Source organism: Vanacampus margaritifer, chromosome 7 (genome assembly GCF_051991255.1).
Source record: "Vanacampus margaritifer isolate UIUO_Vmar chromosome 7, RoL_Vmar_1.0, whole genome shotgun sequence".
Classification (NCBI taxonomy): domain Eukaryota; kingdom Metazoa; phylum Chordata; class Actinopteri; order Syngnathiformes; family Syngnathidae; genus Vanacampus; species Vanacampus margaritifer.
In genome coordinates this window covers 12,817,382-12,839,584 of record NC_135438.1, presented here as the reverse complement: position 1 = coordinate 12,839,584, position 22,203 = coordinate 12,817,382, and the positions used below count along the sequence as shown (strand labels likewise).

Genomic DNA, 22,203 nt, shown 5'->3' with positions numbered 1-22,203 from the left:
TAAGGTTATGGTATGGATAATCCAGTCAAGTTCAACTCACCTCAACTCTATTCATAAAGCCCTTTAAAACAACCATTGCTGTAAAAAAAAAAAAAATTGCTGTACATGGAGTAAAAATCAATCATACAATAAGACTCTTAAAACGATAAATTAACAACACAGATACAGCAACACCATACAACACTAAAACAATGCATAGCCTCATGCTGAGTCGATAACCAAACAATAAAAATGTGTTAACTCCGATGGATTAAGAATGGGATGACACTTAAATTTAAATGTATATGCGAGTCAAGGCAGGTGAGCAAATTCTTTTGGCAATGTAGTTTATGTTGAAGATAAGGAGACAAGAGATAGGAGGAGGTAGCAATTAGAAAGATAGCTGCGCAAGAGTGAATGAAAAAGACGCAAATTTGAACGAATATCAAAACCAGGCCGAGCGTGGGTGGTGGGAGAGAGGAAGGGAGAGGTAAAAGATACATTAAAAAAAATAATAAAGATACTTAAAAAGTGCTGGGAGCTGAGAGTTAATTATGATGCACGGGGAGTCTGATTGAGCTAGCAAAAGAGGGATTGAACATATAAAGGAAATAAGAGGCTTAAGAAATGGTGCTTTTTTTTTCTTCTTTTTTTGGTCGGCTCTGCAGTGTACATGCATTCATGCTTACAGAATCACTCCCACTAAACAGCTTTCGAATGGCCTGGTGTGACCATCCCATAGAGAAAGCACATGGGGGGGGATTCATGACTGATTGGAAGGCAGGAGGGTGGAACAAGGAAAAAAGATTCCCCCCTAGTGAGCTCCAGGTGTTCAGGTCAGAGCTTTTTGCCATGTCGGGTGTGGGCGACGCTCTGGTTGGTGGGAGGGACTCGCTGTTGAGATAACCCAGTGAGTTATTATCCCCACTGGGACAAAAGACCGTCAGTCCAACAGCCCTATAGATAACAAACGTCATCATTGCACGTTTAGCGATAGAAGCCTGCCATTTAGGTTAATTGGCGGCGGGAGAAAGATAAGTCTGGGAAGAAAACTGGAATGTGTTGATGAAGAAGCCTAGCGGGCAGTTGACTGACAGCAGTTAACTCATTCACTGCCATTGACGGCTATAGACGTCAAAAGTTCCTTTTAACAATTTCTATTCGTTTACTTAACCTAGAATTTTTTTTATTGTACATTTAGAACAGATATAAAATGTGTGATTAATCATGAGTTAACTAGGGAAGTCATGCGATTAATTACAATTTTTAAAAATTGAATTGCCTGACGCCCCTAATTTTTAATGATCTTTTCTTTTTTTTAAATTTCAATTGTAATTAATCACATGACTTCAATAATTAACTCACGATTAATAACAAATTTTATATCTGTTCTAAATGTACAAAAACAATTTTTTGGGGGGTTTTCATACCCTTATTAACAAAAGTGGAAAAAGTGGAAAATTAATAGAAATAGTTCAAATGAATTTTTGACGTCTATAGCCGTCAATGGCAGTGAATGAGTTAATAGTGGCTAAAACCAGTGATGCCAGTAACGCTTTACGCAAATTGCTACAGGTACTTTACAAAGTCACAATTAATTCCTGCATAATATATGATGGCAATGATAGCAAGAAGAATACAGGGATCTAATTGGCACTTACCATTCATTGCCAATAAGTGCCCCTTGAATGCAGCATTGAGTCACATTTGAAAATACTTGAATAAGAACGCAATTTTCAATCACAGTTTTCCCTCACGTGTGTATGTGGAACAAAGCTAATCATTACAAAATAATAAGTTACAGGAGGAGACCCCAATTCTAGATAAAGACACATGGCAAACATCTGTACACTATGGAATGCATAAGAAAGAGGACCTGAAGTGCTTACAGCTTCACAATTGACATTCTTGCCTGTGGAGTGACGTCTCATATGTCACGTCATGAAAACTAACAATGCAGGAAGGAGAGATTCGCGTTTACAAGCTGGAACTCGAGTCACTACTTTGAGTCTGTGAGGCAGCTAGAGAAAATATTAAGGTACAGTACGTTTGGAAATGATGGCAAAAAGTATTTTAGAGCAGGATGCAAGACCTAAAAATGATTTTGCTTTGGCTTTTTGTCTCTTTATTGCAACACTTAAAAAAAAAAATTGGACCAGCCTCTACTAGGAGTCTTTGAAGATGAGAGGAGAATAAACAAATATACGTAGCGAGATTCCTGATTTACCATACGGAATTACACACGTCCATTGTTATTAAAGTTAAGGGAGAGTGTTGTTTTTTTTAACCTTTTGATATTGAGTTTATTTTTACATTTGTGTAACAAATAATTAAGATGTTTTGTTACAAATCGTTTTGGCGTTATGCCTTCATCATTAACTCATTCACTGCCATTGACGGCTATAGATGTCAAAAATTCATTTGAACAATTTCTATTAGTTTAACATTTTTTCCCACTTTTGGTAACAAGAGTATGAAAACCTAGAATTTTTTTTTTTTTATTGTATTAGAACAGATATAAAATTTGTGAGTTAACTAGTGAAGTAATGCAGTTAATTACGATTAAAAATTTTAATCGCCTGGCGCCCCTAATTTTTAATAATTTTTTCTAAAAATAAAAATAAAAGATTATTAAAAATTAAACAACTATTTTTTGTTTAAAAAAGAAAAAGAAAAGGTTATTAAAAATTAGGGGCATCAGGCGCTTAATTTTATCGTAATTAATCGCATGACTTCACAAATTTTACATCTATTCTAAATGTACAAAAAAAATCCTAGGTTTTCATACTCTTGTTAACAAAAATGGGAATTTTTTTTTAAACTAATAGAAATAGTTCAAATGAATTTTTGACGTTTATAGCCGTCAATGGCAGTGAATGAGTTAACATTAATTACATAAAGTTTCTTACTAGTAAAATATGTCTGGACAGTTAGGATTGCTACACGCATGAAATATTATGTATTGTTACCTCCTTTCATCAGCCGTTTTGCTAGCATTCACATGAAGATCTGAGCCTAGCTCAGAAGTAAAACAACACAGAAGTAAACAATTGCCTGAACAGGGACTTGAACCCTGGACCCTCAGATTAAAAGTCTGATGCTCTACCAACTGAGGCTCTTTGGGAGTCTTAGCTAATGCAACAACTCAACATTATAGGAAAACCTGCTTATGTGCTTTTCTTGAGCGATCATATACTGTATGTGTCATGTCAGGCAAAGGTGCTTGAGATGCTTGAAGCTCCTGCAGAAAACCATCATCATCATCACCTTCATCATCATCCTCATCATCATCATGAACACCTCATCAAGAATGGTGAGCTGTAAAGATGACAGTTTCACATCCCAAAATAATTAACTAGGCAAGTAAGGCGAGGCTGTTTCAAGTAAGCTCACCTGCCACATTGGCGTCTTTGAAAAGTTACAAGCACCGAATCTGAAGTTCAGTGATTCACTTTAGATGTGACCTGAGAATAGAATATGGACTCGATCTTGCCGTTGCAGCTAGTACAGCTTCCCTTCTTCTGGGAACACTTTCGACAAGATGTTGGACGTGAGCTCATCCATTAAAAGAGCAGTTGTGAGGTTAGAAGCTGCTGGCTTAGAATCTCTGATCTTGTTCATCCCAAACGTATTTGAGGGTGTTGAGGTTAAGCCCCCCCAAATTCGTCAATGTCATACTCATCCAAGCATGTCCTCGGGGATTTTGTGCACAGGGAACAGGAAGAGACTTTCCGAATAGAATTGGCCAAAATGACTTGGTCAAATGAACAATCAAGATTCACGGGGCAACGAAGGGAATCATTCATCCATTTTTGACTTCATACGGCCATAGAATCAAGATTCAAACCCGTAAACGCAGAACTGTGAGGCAGACGTGCTAACCACTAGCACATGGTGCTGCCTGTAATCCAATCAATGATTGATTAACGACTCAATTAAGAGAGAGATGATTACCCAGCTGTTTTGCAGACTTGACGCCCTTGAAGTTGCCGCCGCCCGAGCCGAGGGAGTAAACATTTGGAGCACAGGAGGTTCCGTGCACCTGCTCCTCTCCTACCCGGGTGTCAAACTGAACTTTGCCATCGCGCGCGACAGTGACGGCCCGGGTTGTCCCGAGCGGCCCTCGGGCTCAGGGAACATCTGTCGACCTCTGTTTGGAGTCGCTGGGAGTGTTTTGGAGTTCTGCAGAACCTCCCTTAGCAGGTTGCCTGTCCGTTGTGAGCGGAAAGGGACATCGAAAAGGGGGTACAGGAAACGAAAAGCATTTCCACTGGTCCTAGTCAACAAAAGCGTGCTTGCTTGCGGTTGTCATTTTGTACAGCAGCGTTAAAAGGCAACCTCGTCATAATACTATTTTATGACATTTCATGCTCCTTTAACTGTGCAATGGCAGCCAGGGGAAAAGGCTGTATCATAACCCCCGGCGCAGTCGCAAATGACTGTACCTCTCTTGCAGTCTGTTGCTCCATCACCTGGCTCATTTCCCGCATATTTGTCACCTCCCACCCATCATGCTCGATAGCTTAGCCTATTCTCCTAATTCCCCAGCCAAACATCTTTCCAATCCAGCCCGGCTCGGCCCGTCATCCAAATTCACGTCCTTGCTTGGGCCTGTGCTTCCAGGTGGCGTGGAGCTGGGCATCAACGCAAGCGGACAGAGACTCAGACACTGGTTCGAGTGTCTCAAAAACAAAGGGAAAAAAGTGGAGCACTGGCATACGCTCACGCAGCAAGGAGCCCCGAGCAGCGACAAAACGGACTAAAACACACAGTAAACACACATGCACCCCCCTGAAAGATTACAAAAGAAAAGAATACAATTGCAATAATAATAATGTAATAGTGACGAAGATGAAATCCATCATTTAATGCCGACAGCAGTGATTATTTGTAAATGATCTTCATTCTGACATCAGTGATGTTAAAAAGGTGTGGTGTTTATTTTTTTAAGGTAAACCAAATTGCCCTCATAAGTGTTAACAAAGGGATACACGCAATGTTGTCATTTAGACCTTGTGGAAGTCGCTCTAATGTCCTTGTTCGAGTGTACAACTAATGAAGAGGTGATTAGAATTCACTCCATGAACGAGGCCAGCAACAGCGTGATGTGACTCTTTGGGCCTGATTTACTAAGATCACAAATAGGAGGCGCTAAATTTAAATGGTGCGTGCGCGTTTGTGTACTCACTCTTAACAGATGGTGACATACTTTTGGCAACGGGTAGAAAAGTGGTGTATTTAGCAGCAATAGAGGGTTTCGAGCTTTAGGTAGTGCAGGTGGTTTCCGCCATGAAATATTTTGTAGAGCCCCACAAGCGCAAAGTGAAGTTTGAAGTGATGGTATTGGAAGTGCCAGTGGAAGAAAAACAAACAGATATTACTGGGTTACAGAAATAATAATAAATCAATCATTCTGATTAGGCTTTACATCAGGATCAGGATTTTTGCGAACAATCAGCAAGTTAAAAAACAAGAAATAAAAAGATAACCGATCAGTGATCCAACCATAAGATGGAGCAATATGTCGATTTAGATAACTTGTTTATTTACTGTATATTTTTAAAAAAATCGGGAATTTTGAGAGTGATCGGCGAGTTTTAATTTTTTTTTACTCAACTATTGATTTGATCAGAAAATGGATCTGTTAAATACATCTATTTAAACGATGTGTGTTTTTATTCTACAGTCGACCCCTGCCATAGTGAAAATCCCCGCATAATTGAAAAATTTGCCGCCCAGATGTGTTGGGAAAAATAATTAACATCAAAAATTATTTACACAATGCTGATAATCTACAATATCAATATGTAATATTTTCATGTCTCATTCTCTGAAATTAATGGGGAAAAAAAGCATAAACATCGCTACCCATTCTGTTTTTTTTTTCTTCAGTTTATTTGTGCTATAATGTCTTATTTCACGCATCCGATCAATAATGTCACTGATCAATCACAAAAATTATGACATTACAAAATATTGTCAGATCACGATCCAGTCGATCAGATACAGTAGATGTAAAGTCTAGTTTTGATCATCAAAGCCATGTTTTTTTTTTTAGTTAACTCATCCTGAGTGTGTGGCAATTGGCTAAACAAGTGTATGCAGATCCTATTTAAAACTTGAGCCAGCAATCCTGAAATCTACTCTGAGAGAGAGCAAGAGAAATGGCATAGGTCATATGGCATGACTCCTTCTTGTGATTGACTCCTCTCATTTTGATTTCAAAATTGCATTGCTGAAAAGACGATATGATGAGATAATTTCTTTTTTTTTTTTTTTTTACGTTTACACGAGTGGAAAATGACTCCTGCCTGTGCTACGCTGATGCAGCTTTGCGTTCTTGTTAGCACCTGCCTGTCAGAGGTGCTATTCAAAGACCCCAAATTAGCCATCTCAATTCATCTCAGGTTACATTGTGCTTGTGAAAGTCATCTCTTGCATATACACCTCCCAGAGCGTGCAAAATGAACTGTCTGGCAATTGTGTGCCCTTTTCACACACGCAAATCTTAAATAAATCAGGCCCACAGTGTGAATACACCATCGCTATGCTGGCTTGTATAGTAACGCTGCATCGTTACTTCGTGATAAAAAGCACAAAAGGATCCATTCGGTGGATTTGTTTCCTTTAACATGTCCGTGTTTTGAACGATTTGTCTTTCATTGTCTTTGTGGCTGTAATCTATGTGTGTGCATGTGTGTGTCTGACGCAGGCAGTGAGAATTTCAGTGCCTCGATTTTCTGTCTTTGCAGCATCTCTTTTCACATCGTGCCCCGTTCCGATTATCACAAATGAACTTCAAGAAGCACAGTCTGTGTGTACGTGTGTGTTAGTGTGTATGAGACAAAAGAATACGGGGGGAACATAAGGACAAGACAGCGGCACACAGGAGAGGAACCCTCTGCTGCCCCCAGTGGTTGCAGTGTGTATTCATTCCTGGATGGAAGGCTGACTGACAAACTGTCAATCATGTGTCATCTCATCGGCTCACGGTTGTAGAGCATTTTTTCGGACACCTGCACAATCTAATGAGATCCAATACAAAAAGGGCATTGTAAAAAATGCTCACTTTTGAGTCGCACTATAACGACTTGACTTGTTTATTAGTGACTGCATCACACACATAAGCTGAGCAGCATTTTCATTCAGCTCTTGTATTGGTTCTCTTTTGATTGTGTGCCAAATGAAGTGTCCCGTGAGTGTTTACGTCTTTGTGCACACTCAAAGATTGATGTTTGAGAGGCGAGCTTCTCATTGTTACTTCAAGTGTACAATATCAATCAATAAATAATGCAACTTTTATTTCCTGCAGGCCAATATCATGCAGTAATTTATCCATTGGCAAATGGGCGCTATCACTTGATTTATGGGAAGAAGATTGCTTGCAATTCCTCTAATACATCTTAATACAATGTGTCCTTGGACACTCACAATAAGGACTTAATGACCATTTCTGTGATCACTTCTTCTTTTTTATAGTACTTCTGAATATCAGGTTTATTTTCATACACGAATTTTGTCTGTAAAAAAAAAACACGAAAGGTGTCACCAAAAGCATCGTACTGAATCTCTGCTTGTTGACGTGTGTGTGCATTTGGGGCGGCCTTCGAGGATGTCATTTATCACCACAGCTCTAACCAGGCTGTGGTCTTCGAAAGCACGCTCGTAGTCAGTCAGAGGCTTGCGGGAGTTTTCGATCCAATGGATCCATTGGGTCCTTCATCAGCCTTGTGAATGTCTCATTGTTGGCCACAGAAAAAAAAAAATCCGAATGAGGGGAAAAAGGACAAAACATGTTCTGTACATGACTATGAAAACAGACCTTGGATGGCTTTGACGAAAAGCTCAAGCCAACATCCTCATTTTCTTTCTCTATGCATCAAAAACTCCCCAGTGTGACAGCAGTGAATAATCAAACCAAAACGAAACGATTGTGATCCATCTTTGTCAGCGTCTCCACCCCTCTTGCATGCTTTGCTTACATTTGATCGGCAATGTAGCTGCATGCTTAGCAATAATCATCAGCTTGTACAATGGAGCGTGCTGATGAGTTGACGCTTCATGTCATCCATCCTGCCACCAGCGAGCCAGCTTTTTTTTTGTGCAGGATGTCATTCAAAATGTTTGGATATTATTTTTGCGTTTTTGACTTCTTAAAGGCTCTGAGTGGTAATAAATGCAAAGAAAGGGAGGGTGGGGTGAGAAGTCTGTTTATTCACTTTCACATACACAGCGTGACTGGCATCATGTGGTCATGTTGTGTTACTACTTCTCTAAATAAACTCAAGTCGTTTCAATGCTTGTTTTTTTTTTTTTTTTTACTTCACCTGTGGTTTCATTGTGGGAGAAAATGTAATAACTACGCTGGAACCACATTATTTACTCATCAGATTCTACCTTTAGGGATGTCTATTACCACTTTTTTTCCCCCAGACCGATGCATAACTCCCCCCCCCCCCCACACACACACACACACACACACACACACCAAAAAAAAAACAATGACAGAATTTTAAAGAAAGACCTATATGTTCCAATGTAACATTTCTCCTTAAATTAAAATTGCATTAAATTCCAATTCTTCTCATTTCTAGTGAACTATGCATCTAGTTAAAATGGATTTTTAAACCAACATCAGACATGATGTGATAAGAAATAGCTGTCTCAAATCTAAGTAGGGTCTTCTACATGTGAAGTTTCACACATGCTAGTACGAAACAAAACGATACTATTTCAAAGATAGATTGAATCTGCTCCTAAATCGGCTAGAATCAGTCATTTGTATTAAGTTGATTATGCAACACTTAGCTGATCCAATTACTCAAAAATCTCTTTTAATTGGACACATCGCTGTTTCATCAGAGTATTAAGTGTGAAATAAAGTGTGCCTTTTAAATATGATATATTTGATATTTGTTAGGTTTTCCTTCTACACTAACCATAATTTCTCAAGAATTAAAAAAAAAAAATCATCGAAAATTTAGGGTGTTTTTACACATAGTTTTATGGACAAAACAAAATGTCATCACATTGTTTAGAAGGGGTTGTGTAAAAATTCCAATACATAACACTGGGTTATTTTTTTTATTCTGTTGAGTTCGATTTTTATGCTAATTAAAACTAAAATTGGCATCTGATTACAAAATTGCAGTCTTTTTTTTTTCTAGCACGTCAAGCTTTTTCTCCTCAGCTTACCCTCCAGATAAGCAAAATTCCACTGATTGGCTGTAGTAAGACGAGTACGAAGAGCTGCTTATTGATTGGACGCATCTCAAGCTACCTGACAATTTGTTTGTGCAGCCACAAACTTGTTATGTGTACCAATATCTGCAAACATATTAGGAATTAAGAGCATTAGCACTGGCTTTTATCTTAACCTTGTAACCATGGGCAGACCGTTGTAAGTTCTTTTTCGCTGTATTTTTATTTTTTTTATGCTTTCAAAGCATGTAACTATTCCATTTTTGTGTTTTATTACATACACAAGTAGCCTAATTCATATTTAAGAAAACGGGGATTTTATAGCTCAAAAATTTGACATTGCTCAAGAAAAGCTGAGATCAGTTTTGGATTCCGCGCAAGATGTTAAAAGTAAGACAAATTCAATTATTTCACATTTGAATCAGTTTGGTTTTCCCCATGGGTGAGAAAAGTATAGCCTGGTGGATGTTCTTGATCAGAAGTTGTCAATGTTACTTTGCTCTGACCTCCGCATAGAGCAGCAGCCAAAGGCTAATTATAATGACGGGCTGTCTCGCCGAGACGTGAACGCGGAGGAGACAGGAGAAAATTGCAACATTAAAATAGTCAGTGAGAGGTCAATATGTCAAGTCAATTTTATTTACAGCATGTAGCACACATATTGAACAGGCCCAGAAGCAAGTGCCTCAAATAAGCATTCATGCATTTTCTATTAAAGAAAAAAAACAGATGAACTGAATAAGTGGTGGAATCTTTTTAGTTTTCAAATATTAAACTCTTTAATAATTGACAGCCTCTTTGAAAAATGTTTTTGTTACAGTTCTAAAAAGGACCTCTACTTGGGAAGTTGGGACACAAACAAACCTCACACTTGCCAATCCACGAAAACATCCAAATGTCCTCGGTCTGTTTTTCTCACCCACGATGATCCACAGCTGTTGACCTCCTTTCTTCTCGTTCCTGTGACCTTTCTACCCCACTAAAGCAAAAGCAACTTACACCAAATGTATCGTTGTTGCTTTGAAGCTTCTTGTTTGTTGCACATGCTAACCCTCTCGCGTGCTGGAAAACAAATTATTTGGACACATGGCAGCTGCAGATACCAACTGGGATGATTTTTTTTGTTTTTAATGAATTTTGTTTTCTTTTTTTAATCTTCAAGAGAATGTTTCTGAATAGTCAGAATACACCATTAGTTTTTATAGCACCACTTGGAAGCCAAACACATTTGTTCTAGTTAGTAGATGAGTGGCTCATGGACCTTACATTTTGTACAAAACTATTGGGGGGAGTTAAGGACATACTAGAAATTAAACTGAATATGTGATGGAATGCTTTTATTCATACACTTGACTGCCAGATTTTAATTAATTCCTACGCGAGTTGCTCCTTCCACCATGAGTGCAGCAGGAATGTCATTCTGTAGTGTTAAAATGCATGCAATAAATGATGTAAAAGGCCTCTTCAGCATTAAGATAAATAAATACAAAATATATAAATAGTGCATTTTGAAAGGTCTGTAACATTTTTCTTCCACATCCACATCAACGCAGAGGAGGTTAAGTTTCAAGTTGTGTAAAAGACGGTCCATAAGGGCGTCTTGTTAAGAATTAAGCAAATGTTTCCTCTGCAGTACTTGCCCAGTTTTAAGTTGCAATAATATTTTTTGCCACTAGATGGTAGCATCGCACATTACTCTAGCGCTTCAAGTCTTCTCAATCATATATATATATATATATATAAATATATATATATATATATATATATATATATATATATATATATATATATATATATATATATATATATATATATATATATATATATATATACTGTATATATACTGTATATATAAATTAAAAAAAGAGGGTCCTGCTGAACACAGCGTAAAGAGGAAACTGTATCTTGTCTCTCCATTCAAATCAGAAGCAGATGATATGTTCATCAATTGTAAAGGCAATTCAACAACAGACATTTGCACAAATATTGGTCTTTTAAAAATATATATTTTTGTCTTACGTTTGATTAGAAAGAGTGGGGGGTGGGGTTGTGACCTCCATATTTGTCAATTATCACTGAACATTTGTCCAAAACCACATCTACTCTGACCCTCACAATACGTTTGGGTCTACCAGGTCAGAGCAACATCTTCTCACACCATCAGAGCCAATAAGCGTCCAAGACATGAGACTGCAAATCCAATGACACAACCACAAAGTCGGTCAAACTTAGTCAGGGAAGCTATAGTTAAAGGTTTAATATTATATTAATAAATTTAATTAAATTTTACACGAAAACGTTAAAAAGTTAGCTAGTTAGTATTTTTAATTGCACTAGATGTCTTTTTTCCATCAAATCCATCACTTGTTAGCTTCTTTACAGCATCATTTACTTATAGCTCTAAAAAAGCACACACACACAACTTTGCTGACGTCTCGTACTTTTAAATTATTATCATTATTATTATAAATACAAAAAATAGCAAAATGCCAGGGGTTGTACCTTGTCGTCAACAAGACGAGTAGCCCCATCGATAAATCGGGGCTCGGTTGAGCGCACTCCCGGATCTCCATTGGGCGTAATCAGGCATGTGCAATCGATAGCCGGCTGGAGAGTTAGTGGGGGGAAAAAAAACTGGAAAGAGCGAGAGTCGAAAGTTGGGAACGTTTGTCGCTCCCAAAAAGGTTAGCATCTTGTTATAAACAGCTTCCGCTGCTGTTACTAGCAATTGAGGCGATATGTGAGCCTTGTGCCAAACCAGTTGGAGTCCAGCTGAACCACTACGAAGAAAAGACTGCTTGAAGATAGTAAGTAAGTTTTCCTCTTGGTCATCTGATCGACTAGCGGAAACAAAGGCTGAGATCAGAGCAGCTTAGCCTTCCTGTTTACTCTAACACATCGAAATTACATGTTCTTTTCCTGCTCATAAGTAATGATTTGACTGGCCACAACTAGATCACAAGCAAAATCAGGAGTAGCTTATATTTACTTTTCTCCTAACGTTTTGGTTCAAAAGTTTAAATTTGCTTTAAAAATGCTTTCTCTATTTGTATCCTTATACTGTACATGGTAGTTGTGATGACATCTGTTGTTATTTTCCCACATCCACAGTGAGCCTCAAACCACAAGCCATCCACGTGTAAGAGGGAATCACCATGGCAACACAGTTCAATATCGACGACGCCTTCGTGCTGGACGTCGATGAAGAGGGAGTCGTGTCTGGCGTGGACGCTGAGGGATGGAATTCTCGGGACAAGGAAAGAGAAGCAGAGCTCACGTTCGGGCCTCTGACTTTCTCCAAACCTCAGCCTCATCCATCACCCGTTTTGCTTGCATCGCCCGAGCACAGTAACCTCAAGTATCAAGTAAGACTTACCTTGAAATGCATCTGTTTTTGTTTTTTTCCTGGACAAAACACACATCCTTTATCATTTTCTGTTCTATTCTAGAATTTGGAAAATGAAGACCCACTTGCCAACAATGGCAATTCCTCTTTTAACAACTTCTTCAAAATCAGGTTTGTCCAATAGTAAATAGGCTATGTGTTTAAAATAATAATAATTCTGAAAATGTGTCCATGAACAGTGGGATTTTTTTTTTTTAATTAGTTTGTATGTCTTTAACTCTGCTCTTTTTTCCAGTGACCCCGCCACTCTGTCTTACTGCAGCTCTCAGTGGTCCTTCAGCACCTTGAGTTCCGTCACACAACTTTCAGCACATTGTTGCGGGTGAGATCGTAACCCTTAGACACCCTCACACACACAGTAAACTCAAGTCGGTCCCACCCTCACTGTATATGAATTTGCTGGGCAGGTGGGTGTCTCATCCGCTGGTGAAGAAAAACAGAAGAGTTGTCCTTGCTTCCTTCCTCCTCCTGTTCACTGGAGTTGGTAAGTTTGATGTAGAACCTACAGCACGTGAACCAAATACAACACATTTCCATTTGAGCTGGACCGTCACTCTGAAAACAAATGCTGTAAATCGAAATGGTTATAAAACGAAACAAATCATTTAACCTACAAATGCTCTCTTTTTGTAGCTCTTATTTTCACTGGCGTTGTCATACAGCTGAATCCAAATGCAGGTAAGAAAAATAAATATCAGTTTTTTGTTAGGAATACTGTGGGTTTTTTTTTTGCTCGTTTTAACCAGTAATTGCATCTATTGCAAAATCTATAATATCAACAATGTTGGAGTAGAATATAGAAACTGTATTGTCTGTTCAAAGGAGGCAGAAATTCCTCTTTGACAAAAAATCACACACAACACACACACAATGTTTCTTTACATTACCCTCAAGAGTTTACACATCCTCTGTTTGTTGATTTAAAAACAGAAAAGTGCTGCTGGTTTGGAAAGATGAAAACACTTTTCATCATCAGTGTTCCCGACATTATTGGTGATTTATTCACAACTGTTGAAAGAAATTCAAAACCCACTGGACAAATTCAGAGGGTTGTAATCAATGACTAGATGATACTTTTATTATTAAAACATAAAGTGTTGTTTGATGTACAGCTGGGGTCTTCTAAGCAAAGCAAACTTAGCAAAGTAAATAAAGAAATCGATGAACTGATCTGAATGATAAGCGTTCTTATCTGCATTGTATTTCTTCGTTTCAACACTGGGTGGTGCTGTTCTGACAAGTCAGAAGCAAACTCACTATGTGGGAGTGAGAATGTTACCCGACGCTCTTTCGCAACAGTTTTTCGTTCCTGGCATATTAATTCCAATGTCCCCCAAACGTTTATATTGTAGCCCATTGTTATTTTACGTTCAAACAGCAGCAAACGTTCCTGGAACTTTTATAGCATCTCACAAATGCGAGTACATATTATGATATTGGAACCCCAGGAAAACTGGGAACCAAACGTAGTTTTATATTATTATTATTATTACAGACTAATTCTTTGTGTTTTCTCACAGGTGTTTCAAGTGCTATCTTCTTTGTGCCTGGATTCCTGCTCTTCATCCCTGGAGGTAAATAAATTCCCTTGTGCAGGAGCCTCACTCAGAACTTTTTTTTTTACATTCCAGAGAGTGTTGTGTGAATAATAACATTACTATTGTATGAACTCTCTCCAGTGTATCATGTGATATACATCAGCTGCGCTGTCCGTGGAAGAAGAGGCTTCAAGTTGTTCTACCTGCCTTATTTTGAAAAATAAGATTTCACTAAACACCACATGAACCACTTTAACTTTTGTCCTGTTGTCAATACATTGGCAACATACTGACGTTACGTTATGTATTGTATTGTTTTTCTTGTTGTTGCGATGACCACTGACAATTCAATCATTCACTTCCTTGGCTTTTTCCACTACACAATTTGACCTGTGTACTTCTGTGGACATATTGTAGAGCAGGGGGTGGCCAAGTTCGGTCCTCGAGAGCCCCCATCCAGCCTGGTTTCCATGTTTCTCTCCACTAACGCATCTGATTCATGATCAGGATCGTTATCTGTAAAGCTTGCTGATTAGCTGATCATTCGATTCAACTGCGCCGAAGGAGGGAGACATGGAAAACAGGCTGGATAGGGGCTCTCGATGACCGAACTTGGCCACCACTGTTGTAGAGTGTTTTATGATATGTGAATACTGACTGTGAAATTACAATAAAAACGTTTGTAAAGTTTCATCTCTAGTCATACTTTACTTAGAATGCAGGGCAGTACGGTGAAGCAGTGGTTAGCACTTTTGGCTTTCAAATATTGCGCTTTGCTGTATGTGTATGCGGTTCGCATGTTCTCTCTGTGCCTGTGAAGGTTTTATCTGGGCAGTGTGGCTTCCTCCCACATTCTAAAATGTACCAGTAGATTAAAAAGCCCTTTCAGACTTTTTTTGTGATTAAGGCAATACGTGTTATACAGATAAACACAAGTTGAAGCCTTTTCAGACTTTTTTGTGATTAAGGTAATAAGTGTTATACAGATAACCTTGATTTTCTTTCTCCTCCCTTGTGATATTTGCATTAATTCATTTAAACAACAACTATGTACGATATATTCTAATCTAGATCAACTCAATAGAGAATACGCTTCAATTAACTGGTCACAACAGACTGCAATACCGCCTACCTGTAGAGGGCGCTGCTCGGCCAAAACGTGACTAACTAGAATCGGCTGTCTTCGGTAAACATCGTTTTCTGTCGTGAGTTGTTACTCGGCCAAGGATGGAGGAAGAGGCACGAAGGCTGCTCGAAGAAGGGATCAGTAAAAAATTGGTTAGCCCGGGTCAAGGACAACTTTCGACCTTCCCCGATGGAACAAAGGTAAAACGAATCTAATTTGTGGGAAACTACGTCTAATTTGGGGCTTTAAGAATGCTTGGCAAACGCGACGAAGCTCGTTCGCTCATGCTAACTTGTATCTGCTGTCATGTCTTGGCTAACACGTTTTGATTATTAATTTACGCTACATAAACGCATTTTTCTATTCAAGTACCACCACCGATGCACACCAAAGAACCTTGGTTGTTAATCGCTTCATGGTTTAAAAACATTAGTCCAGTAAGCATTCCTTTTTTTTCCCCTTTTCCACCCCCCCCCTCCCCCATCCGATGGCCGGATATGGGCGGAACAGCTAGTCTTGTGTTTATGACTGCTGATTGGCTGGTTTACAGTGGCAACAGTTTGTGATTGGCCAGGATGGACCGCAGACAGTATGTCGGCCTTGTGTAGATATTTTATTTTTTACTTTAGAATATGAATAAATTAGATTATACTGGACAACCTTATATTTATGTAGTTAAATTCAAAAAGAGAAACTCGTGTATTGTGTAGACTATTTATAAAGTGAAATATTTAATTTTCAAATATTTTGTTTAATCGTGATATTTATTGCGAAAATAACGATATCATAACAATAATATATGTAAAATAATCAAGGTTAATTTCGAATTGGCAACCAGAAAAGTATTTTTCTGTTGTCTAGCGGAATGGCACCATAGCCTATAAATTTTTGAAAGGCCATATTGCTTTGTAATCCTGTGTTTCAACCAAATTATTATTTAGCACCTGATTAACCTACTGTGTGTTCTTCCAGGTGGTCTTCCACTACCGCACCTGCCTGTGTGATGGCACCGTGCTGGATGATTCCAGGAACATGGGTGGCTGCAGCAAACCAATGGAGCTCATCCTGGGCAAGAAGTTTAAACTGGCTGTGTGGGAACGAGTGATCATCACTATGAGACAAGGGGAAATTGCCGAATTCACATGTGACACCAAAGTGAGCGAGTTTCTTAAATAGGATGCCAGCTGTTGTTGTACACGGTCATAACTGAGATGGTCTGCTTTTGTTCTCAGCACACCGCACTCTACCCGCTGGTCTCCCAGTCGCTGAGGAACATCAGCATCGGGAAAGACCCCCTGGAAGGCCAGAGGCATTGCTGTGGCATTGCCCAAATCCACTCCCACCACTCGCTGGGCCACACAGACCTGGACCACCTTCAGGCTGACCCACAGCCGCTTGTCTTCACCATTGAGCTGACGGAGGTGTGTGGGATAGCGTCATCATCTAAAAAGTAACACACAAAAAACTTGCGGTTATTGAGCCCGATTCAGCTTGTGGATGTCACATGATCAAATTCAGAAAACAGGTGTCGGTCGTTACCTCAGCCCTTCAACACTGTGATGCTATTTTCAGTCAACAGTAATTGACAAAATGGCCGCCCCCTGAGATGGTTAAATGGGTATATTTTGCTGCTTAACTCATTCACTGCCATTGATGGTAATAGACGTCAAATATTCATTTTAACTATTTCTATTAGTTTAACTTTTTTTTTCCATTTTTGTTAACAAGAGTATGAAAACCTAGAATTTTTTATTGTACATTTAGAACAGATATAAAATTTGTGATTAATTGTGAGTTAACTCATGAAGTCATGCAATGGATTACAATTAAAATTTGGAATCGCCCGACGCTCCTAATTTTTAATAATCTTTTCTTTAATCGTGTCATTTTTTAATTGTAATTAATTGCATGACTTCAATAGTTAACTCACGATTAATCATACATTTTATATCTGTTCTAAATGTACAATAAAAAAAAATCTAGGTTTTCATACTTTTGTTAACAAAAGTGTAAAAAACTAATAGAAATAGTTCACATGAATTTTTGACGTCAATGGCAGTGAATGAGTTAATTGATATTCCACAAATGTAATATTATGCTGTGTTTAGACTAGTGAGGGTACATACAACATATTACTGCAACAAAAAAGAGAACCCAGTGTATTAGAATATTTTGCAAAAGTAGCATCCAGTCGTCGTATCTGCCACCGAGCTCTAGTGTGCTTGCAGGTTCTTCCTCCGGGCTCCTTCCAGCTGGACGTGTGGGCCATGACGGACGAGGAGAAACTGTCCTTCGTGCCTCACATCCACGAAGAGGGCAACAGGCTCTTCAAGCAAGGGCGAATCCAGGAGGCCACCGACAAATACTACAACGGCATCGCCTGCCTGAAAAATCTGCAGATGAAGGTCAGGGAATTTGATCTCCAGCCTGTTCCCTATCCACGCCTTCCTAGTGTCTCTTGACACTTCCTTGTCTTTTCATTTCAGGAGCAACCAGGAGATGAAGCCTGGATCAAGCTGGACCACATGATCACACCTCTTCTCCTCAACTACTGCCAGTGCAAGCTACTCCAAGGCCACTACTACGAAGTCATTGAACACTGCTCATCGCTCACATTCAAATACGAGGGTAAGGCTCATTATTTATTCGATTACAGCCTGTGCTTCAGGGTAGTTAATCATATGATATGACATGAGTGGAATTAAAGCAGATTGAGCCAACTCACATCCGATTTGAACCAGTTTTGCTGTGTTAATGCAAATGAAATGAAACAGCCCAAGCTTTGGGGGATCAGATGTCATTTGTCATTTCAAGTCTTTAAATAAACCAATAACATACTGCTTACCTCAAATTGTAGAGTTTGTCTCTAGTTTTGTGCAACATCACATGACCAAACCCATAAAACGGGATTGTTGACTTCTTGTGTTGTGTATGTCGCTGTAGCAAGCAAGACAACAAGTTGATGAGATGATTGGTTGAAGCCAAACTTGCCAAACTTTTTAACAGTGGTTTGCAAAAAGATGTACTTTCAGAATTGTCAAGATCTTTCAATTTGATATCTTACCATTTGTGTAACGTGATTCTACATCGATTTGACGTGCCGGTCCTTGTGTGCCAGACAACGTGAAGGCCTTCTACAAGCGAGCGAAGGCCCACGCCGCAGTTTGGAACGAGGCGGAGGCCCGAGCAGATTTCGCCAAGGTGCTGGAGCTGGACCCGTCCCTCGGACCGTCGGTCACCAAGGAGCTGCGGGCCATGGAGGAGCGCATACGCTCGAAGGAGAAGGAGGAGAAAGGGCGCTACAAAGGCCTTTTCAACTACAACTCGCCGCCGACGACTGCTACCACAGTCAGTTGATGTTTCCCCATTTTCCGTCCTTCTCAGTTGTATTTGCTACAGCTAATTTTGTTGTTGTTGTTGCTCTTTCTATCATCAGGGTTGAAGAGGTGTGCAATGAGAAGATCCCTGTGAATTTCAAGGCGAAAGCATAGGGAACACCACATGCTGGTGTTTCAGTTTGAGCCACGCTCACAAGACAACTCGTCCTCCGTGAGACACACGATGTTCCCAAAGTCCTGCTTTGTTTCTCCCTTTGAGTGACTCGCTGCTAATAGCAACTCAAAGCCTCAAGCACTATCATTTAGTCTCCATTTTATGCGCCCTTTGGTTGCCTCACATTGAACGCTGGCTTGTAAAATGCCGCACGCGCTTTTTTGCCACAGTCACTTGCTTTCTTGTATTAATTGTTATAATCCACTTGTAATCACAGCTAAATTGGGAATCTTACTCAGACACAGCTCTCCTTTGTCCCTCTGGACCTAATTAGTCTTGGGATTAGCATCGGACCACTTTGTCCTGGTCGATATGGCTGGCAGATGGAGACGTTGACAATCATAAAACGGCACACTTTGACGTTGTTTTCTTCTGTGTTCCTATTTCGCATGTGAAAAAAAAAACTGTTTCATCACTTTCTGTCTGTCATTCTGAAAACAACTATTGAACGTGAAGCTGTAGATGGGTTGAACTTTTGTCAGATGTCACGGAAGCAGCAATTGTGTAATCCAAATAAATGTGTTTATTCATGCATTAGCATTTTTAATATTCCCGTGTGGTCCAACAATGAAATTCATCTTGGACCAATGAGAAAGAAAGGCATTACAAGTGCAGATTTTTTTGTATCATTTAATTAAGATTTACATACTGAACTGCAAAAGTTTGGTTTACAAAATTCCCACAATAACAAATTGACTTGAGATGTACAGTAGTTCTTGTTGAACGTCAACTATAAAATAGGACCGATGCAGGTGAGCAGGAAAGCAAATAGGCTCTATTCATGATGCTCAAATGAACAAAAGGAAAAAATATCACATCTTGAAAAGTTTTGGTTATAACTTAAAGAAGACATCATTTGGTCTTTTCTGGCTGTGATGACCAATATAAAATGGTTTAATATGCTTTTTATGCACGGCTCTACTTAAAATCTCCGCATGCCGGCTGACAAAATTAGAAAATGAAACTTGTAGTTTGAAGAGAAGGGCTTGGTGGAATGACAAAGACGGTGCAATTGTAAAAAGCCAACCAGAAATGATTTAAAAAGAAAAAACGTTTAAAACATGATGGGCCAGGGGGAGAAAAGGTTATGTACGGGCGCTTCTTTCCGTCTCTGCCAGACACTCCCTGACCAGTGCACGCGCATGAATGATACCTAGAAAAGATAAAACATTTGAACATGGAATAATGGGATGATCGTTTTCTAAAAAATATTAAGCCTGACTATCTTCATGTGGAAATCAAACTTAGATATCAAAATGGCTTAAGCAATTACACTGAATTAAGCTTAGTGTCAAACGGCAGTGCCATGCAAAGTATAGACTAGAAATGCGTGACTTTATTTTCATTCCAACAATTAAGTGTCCATCTGGGTGTCCTCAAGTAGCACCCACCACCGGTCTTAAATCTGCATAAAGTGAGTTATAAATAATTGCTACTTAGAGAACGTGCCTAGAATGCTTTTGTCCAAGTAATGTTTAATACCTCGCTTTAGTCTCTCCATAGCACTTTTGCTTCCAGCGTATGTGGGTCGGATCTCACGACTCATTTCCTCGATGACTGACAGAAGTTCACTGTAGGTGGATCCTTGACTGACTTTGACGGGCTTTTCAGAGAGAGAGAGGGAAAGATGCATCAAAAACATCTATAATAGCAATAACTGCTCTAGTTCTTTTTCACTTAAGTTGAGTGGCAGTTGCCTTATATGAAGCTGCTCATACCTCACAGTTTGGCATGCAACACACACACACTCAAAATAAACATGGCACCACAAATTCTCAGCCATTAAGTGAAAGTAACAAATGCTGAGCAAAAAGGATGTTGTTGATCGTCTCCAACGACAAAGAAGCACAAGTCTACCTGAACAAAGCCCATGGAGGGCGGACCAAAGTCACTGAAAGCGGGCCGGAAATTGGATGACGACGGGAGGGAAGGCGAGGGCACGGAGGAGCCTGAAAGCAAATGTGTGCAATTCAATAACCAAGTAGATGTTTTGTTCGCTATTATTTCTATTTACTGTGTTGTAGAATTTTAAAATCGACCCAAATGTGCGCAAAAAGTCATCAAATCTCTTGAGACTTCAACTTCCCAAAAAGCATCACAATTAAACATCAATTACTCCACAGCATCAGAGGGATCACATTATTCAAAGGTATCGGTCCCACGCTTTATTTTGAGAATGATTGCCATATGATTTTAGTGAAATGTGTATGAAGTTTGCAATACTATTCCTGGCAGCTCGCCAACCAAAGTCACCTAAAACAGCATTAGGGTTAGAGTTGGTTTGAAGACGAACCAGGCGGCGTGTGGTTGGAGCCAGACGGCGCAGGAGCAATGGGCTTGTAACTCATGACGATGTCCACTGGCAGCTCCCCGTACGACGCGCCGCTTCCTTCGTTTCGGTCGAGCCGGTGCTTATGCAGCTTTACTCCTGAAGATGAGCTCCTAAGAGCTGAACACAGGACAGCATTATCAAATTATTGCCGTCACTGGAGAAGAACAAAATGGATGTTGTCTTTTCATGCCTGTTGTGTACAGTGCACACAAATTAATTTTTAATGTTCAAAACAATTGCCAGTATTGAGGTGTTTTGGGGCATTTTAGAGGGCTAAAAAGGGTACAGTATTTCACTACATGCATTAAAATAGACAAAATCACAACTAAACACAACACTAATAGGCTGACTATTTGGGGGGAGCTTCTCTGGTTATTAGTTGATGAAATGGCCGCAATGTCTGTTGGGAGTCTCAAGACTATTTTCTCGTCAAATTAATTACATAAACACAACGTTTAAGCGATTGAGTTGTAATGTTATCATTTTAAAAAGTACTTTAGAGCGTTTTCCTGTGTGGAGGCAACCGTTGAAGACAAACTGGACTTAATTCGAGAGGAGCCCGAATGAAACAAAAGCTGACGGACGTTAGCTTAACAGGATGGTACAATGCTAAACGTAGCTAGCTCTCGCCGGTTAGCACAACAATGTGAGAGGGATCTAGAAAAGCGGAGCTAGCGCGGTTCTACAAATAAAGACACGTCAGGTACAACATATATTGGCAAGCTCCATGTATGTTGATTGTGAAGAGCGCAGAATATCATAACGTTATGTTCTTTAAGTACCTTTTTAAGAAGATTTAATATCCTCTGTGGGACAAGAGGGCTCTTCCTGTGAGTAAAGAAGTGCGCATGCGCCAAAGGAAGCTGAAGCGTATTGCCTGTATTATTTTTTTATTTATTACGCCACACCATTGGACAATAAATTGACCAATGGCGTGGCTCCAAAGATAATACAAATAATGAATGAAGTGACAAATGGCATCTATGGCAGATCTGCCAACCTTTTTTGAGCCAAGGCACATTACAAAAAAATATATCATTTTTGTTTATTGTCATTGAATAAATACACA

At 39.4% G+C, this 22,203-nt stretch overlaps 4 protein-coding genes across 7 annotated transcripts in view; 3 read left to right on the top strand and 1 right to left on the bottom strand.

Moving 5' to 3' along the window:
- Window positions 1-10,802, top strand: part of doc2g (double C2-like domains, gamma) — a 40,024-nt gene extending 29,222 nt beyond the window's left edge. For 2 of the 3 annotated variants that reach the window (XM_077571054.1, XM_077571051.1), the window contains exon 11: window positions 4,603-8,276. In XM_077571054.1, coding sequence (XP_077427180.1) covers window positions 4,603-4,742 — 140 coding nt within the window. In that variant the 3' untranslated portion in view covers window positions 4,743-8,276. Of the gene's footprint in view, window positions 1-4,602; window positions 8,277-10,000 lie in introns of those variants that run through there. The other variant, XM_077571053.1, reaches the window with a different exon arrangement.
- Window positions 10,803-11,740: 938 nt separating this feature from the next.
- tmem134 (transmembrane protein 134) lies at window positions 11,741-14,817 on the top strand. Of its 2 annotated transcripts, none has more exons than XM_077570880.1 (8): window positions 11,741-11,991; window positions 12,292-12,545; window positions 12,630-12,697; window positions 12,822-12,908; window positions 12,994-13,070; window positions 13,220-13,264; window positions 14,107-14,160; window positions 14,266-14,817. In XM_077570880.1, the coding sequence occupies exons 2-8, from the start codon at window positions 12,336-12,338 to the stop codon at window positions 14,346-14,348; spliced, it is 624 nt and encodes a 207-aa protein (XP_077427006.1). In that variant the 5' UTR covers window positions 11,741-11,991; window positions 12,292-12,335; the 3' UTR covers window positions 14,349-14,817. The 2 variants fall into 2 exon arrangements, with proteins under 2 accessions (XP_077427006.1, XP_077427005.1); XM_077570879.1 differs by having other exon boundaries at window positions 11,742-11,987.
- Window positions 14,818-15,283: 466 nt separating this feature from the next.
- aip (aryl hydrocarbon receptor interacting protein) lies at window positions 15,284-19,334 on the top strand. Its single transcript, XM_077571467.1, has 7 exons — window positions 15,284-15,450; window positions 16,223-16,405; window positions 16,483-16,671; window positions 17,479-17,655; window positions 17,737-17,878; window positions 18,369-18,598; window positions 18,687-19,334. Exons 1-7 carry the CDS (start codon window positions 15,352-15,354, stop codon window positions 18,690-18,692), a joined length of 1,026 nt encoding a protein of 341 aa, XP_077427593.1. The 5' UTR covers window positions 15,284-15,351; the 3' UTR covers window positions 18,693-19,334.
- cdk2ap2 (cyclin dependent kinase 2 associated protein 2) lies at window positions 19,303-21,992 on the bottom strand. Its single transcript, XM_077571468.1, has 5 exons — window positions 21,917-21,992; window positions 21,096-21,251; window positions 20,660-20,751; window positions 20,285-20,405; window positions 19,303-19,955 (listed from the first exon to the last, which is right to left on the bottom strand). Exons 2-5 carry the CDS (start codon window positions 21,148-21,150, stop codon window positions 19,888-19,890), a joined length of 336 nt encoding a protein of 111 aa, XP_077427594.1. The 5' UTR covers window positions 21,151-21,251; window positions 21,917-21,992; the 3' UTR covers window positions 19,303-19,887.
- Window positions 21,993-22,203: the final 211 nt, after the last annotated feature.

Excerpts from the sequence above, each read along its gene's own strand:
- tmem134 (XM_077570880.1), top strand. The coding sequence starts at position 12,336 with ATGGCAACACAGTTCAATATCGACGACGCCTTCGTGCTGGACGTCGAT. Across the intron at positions 12,909-12,993 it reads CTTTCAGCACATTGTTGCGG|GTGGGTGTCTCATCCGCTGG; the intron begins GTGAGATCGTAA and ends TTTGCTGGGCAG. Across the intron at positions 13,265-14,106 it reads ACAGCTGAATCCAAATGCAG|GTGTTTCAAGTGCTATCTTC; the intron begins GTAAGAAAAATA and ends GTTTTCTCACAG.
- cdk2ap2 (XM_077571468.1), bottom strand. The coding sequence starts at position 21,150 with ATGAGTTACAAGCCCATTGCTCCTGCGCCGTCTGGCTCCAACCACACG. Across the intron at positions 20,752-21,095 it reads CTCCAACCACACGCCGCCTG|GCTCCTCCGTGCCCTCGCCT; the intron begins GTTCGTCTTCAA and ends ATTTGCTTTCAG. Across the intron at positions 19,956-20,284 it reads TATGGAGAGACTAAAGCGAG|GTATCATTCATGCGCGTGCA; the intron begins GTATTAAACATT and ends TATCTTTTCTAG.
- aip (XM_077571467.1), top strand. The coding sequence starts at position 15,352 with ATGGAGGAAGAGGCACGAAGGCTGCTCGAAGAAGGGATCAGTAAAAAA. Across the intron at positions 16,406-16,482 it reads AATTCACATGTGACACCAAA|CACACCGCACTCTACCCGCT; the intron begins GTGAGCGAGTTT and ends TTTTGTTCTCAG. Across the intron at positions 16,672-17,478 it reads TCACCATTGAGCTGACGGAG|GTTCTTCCTCCGGGCTCCTT; the intron begins GTGTGTGGGATA and ends GTGTGCTTGCAG.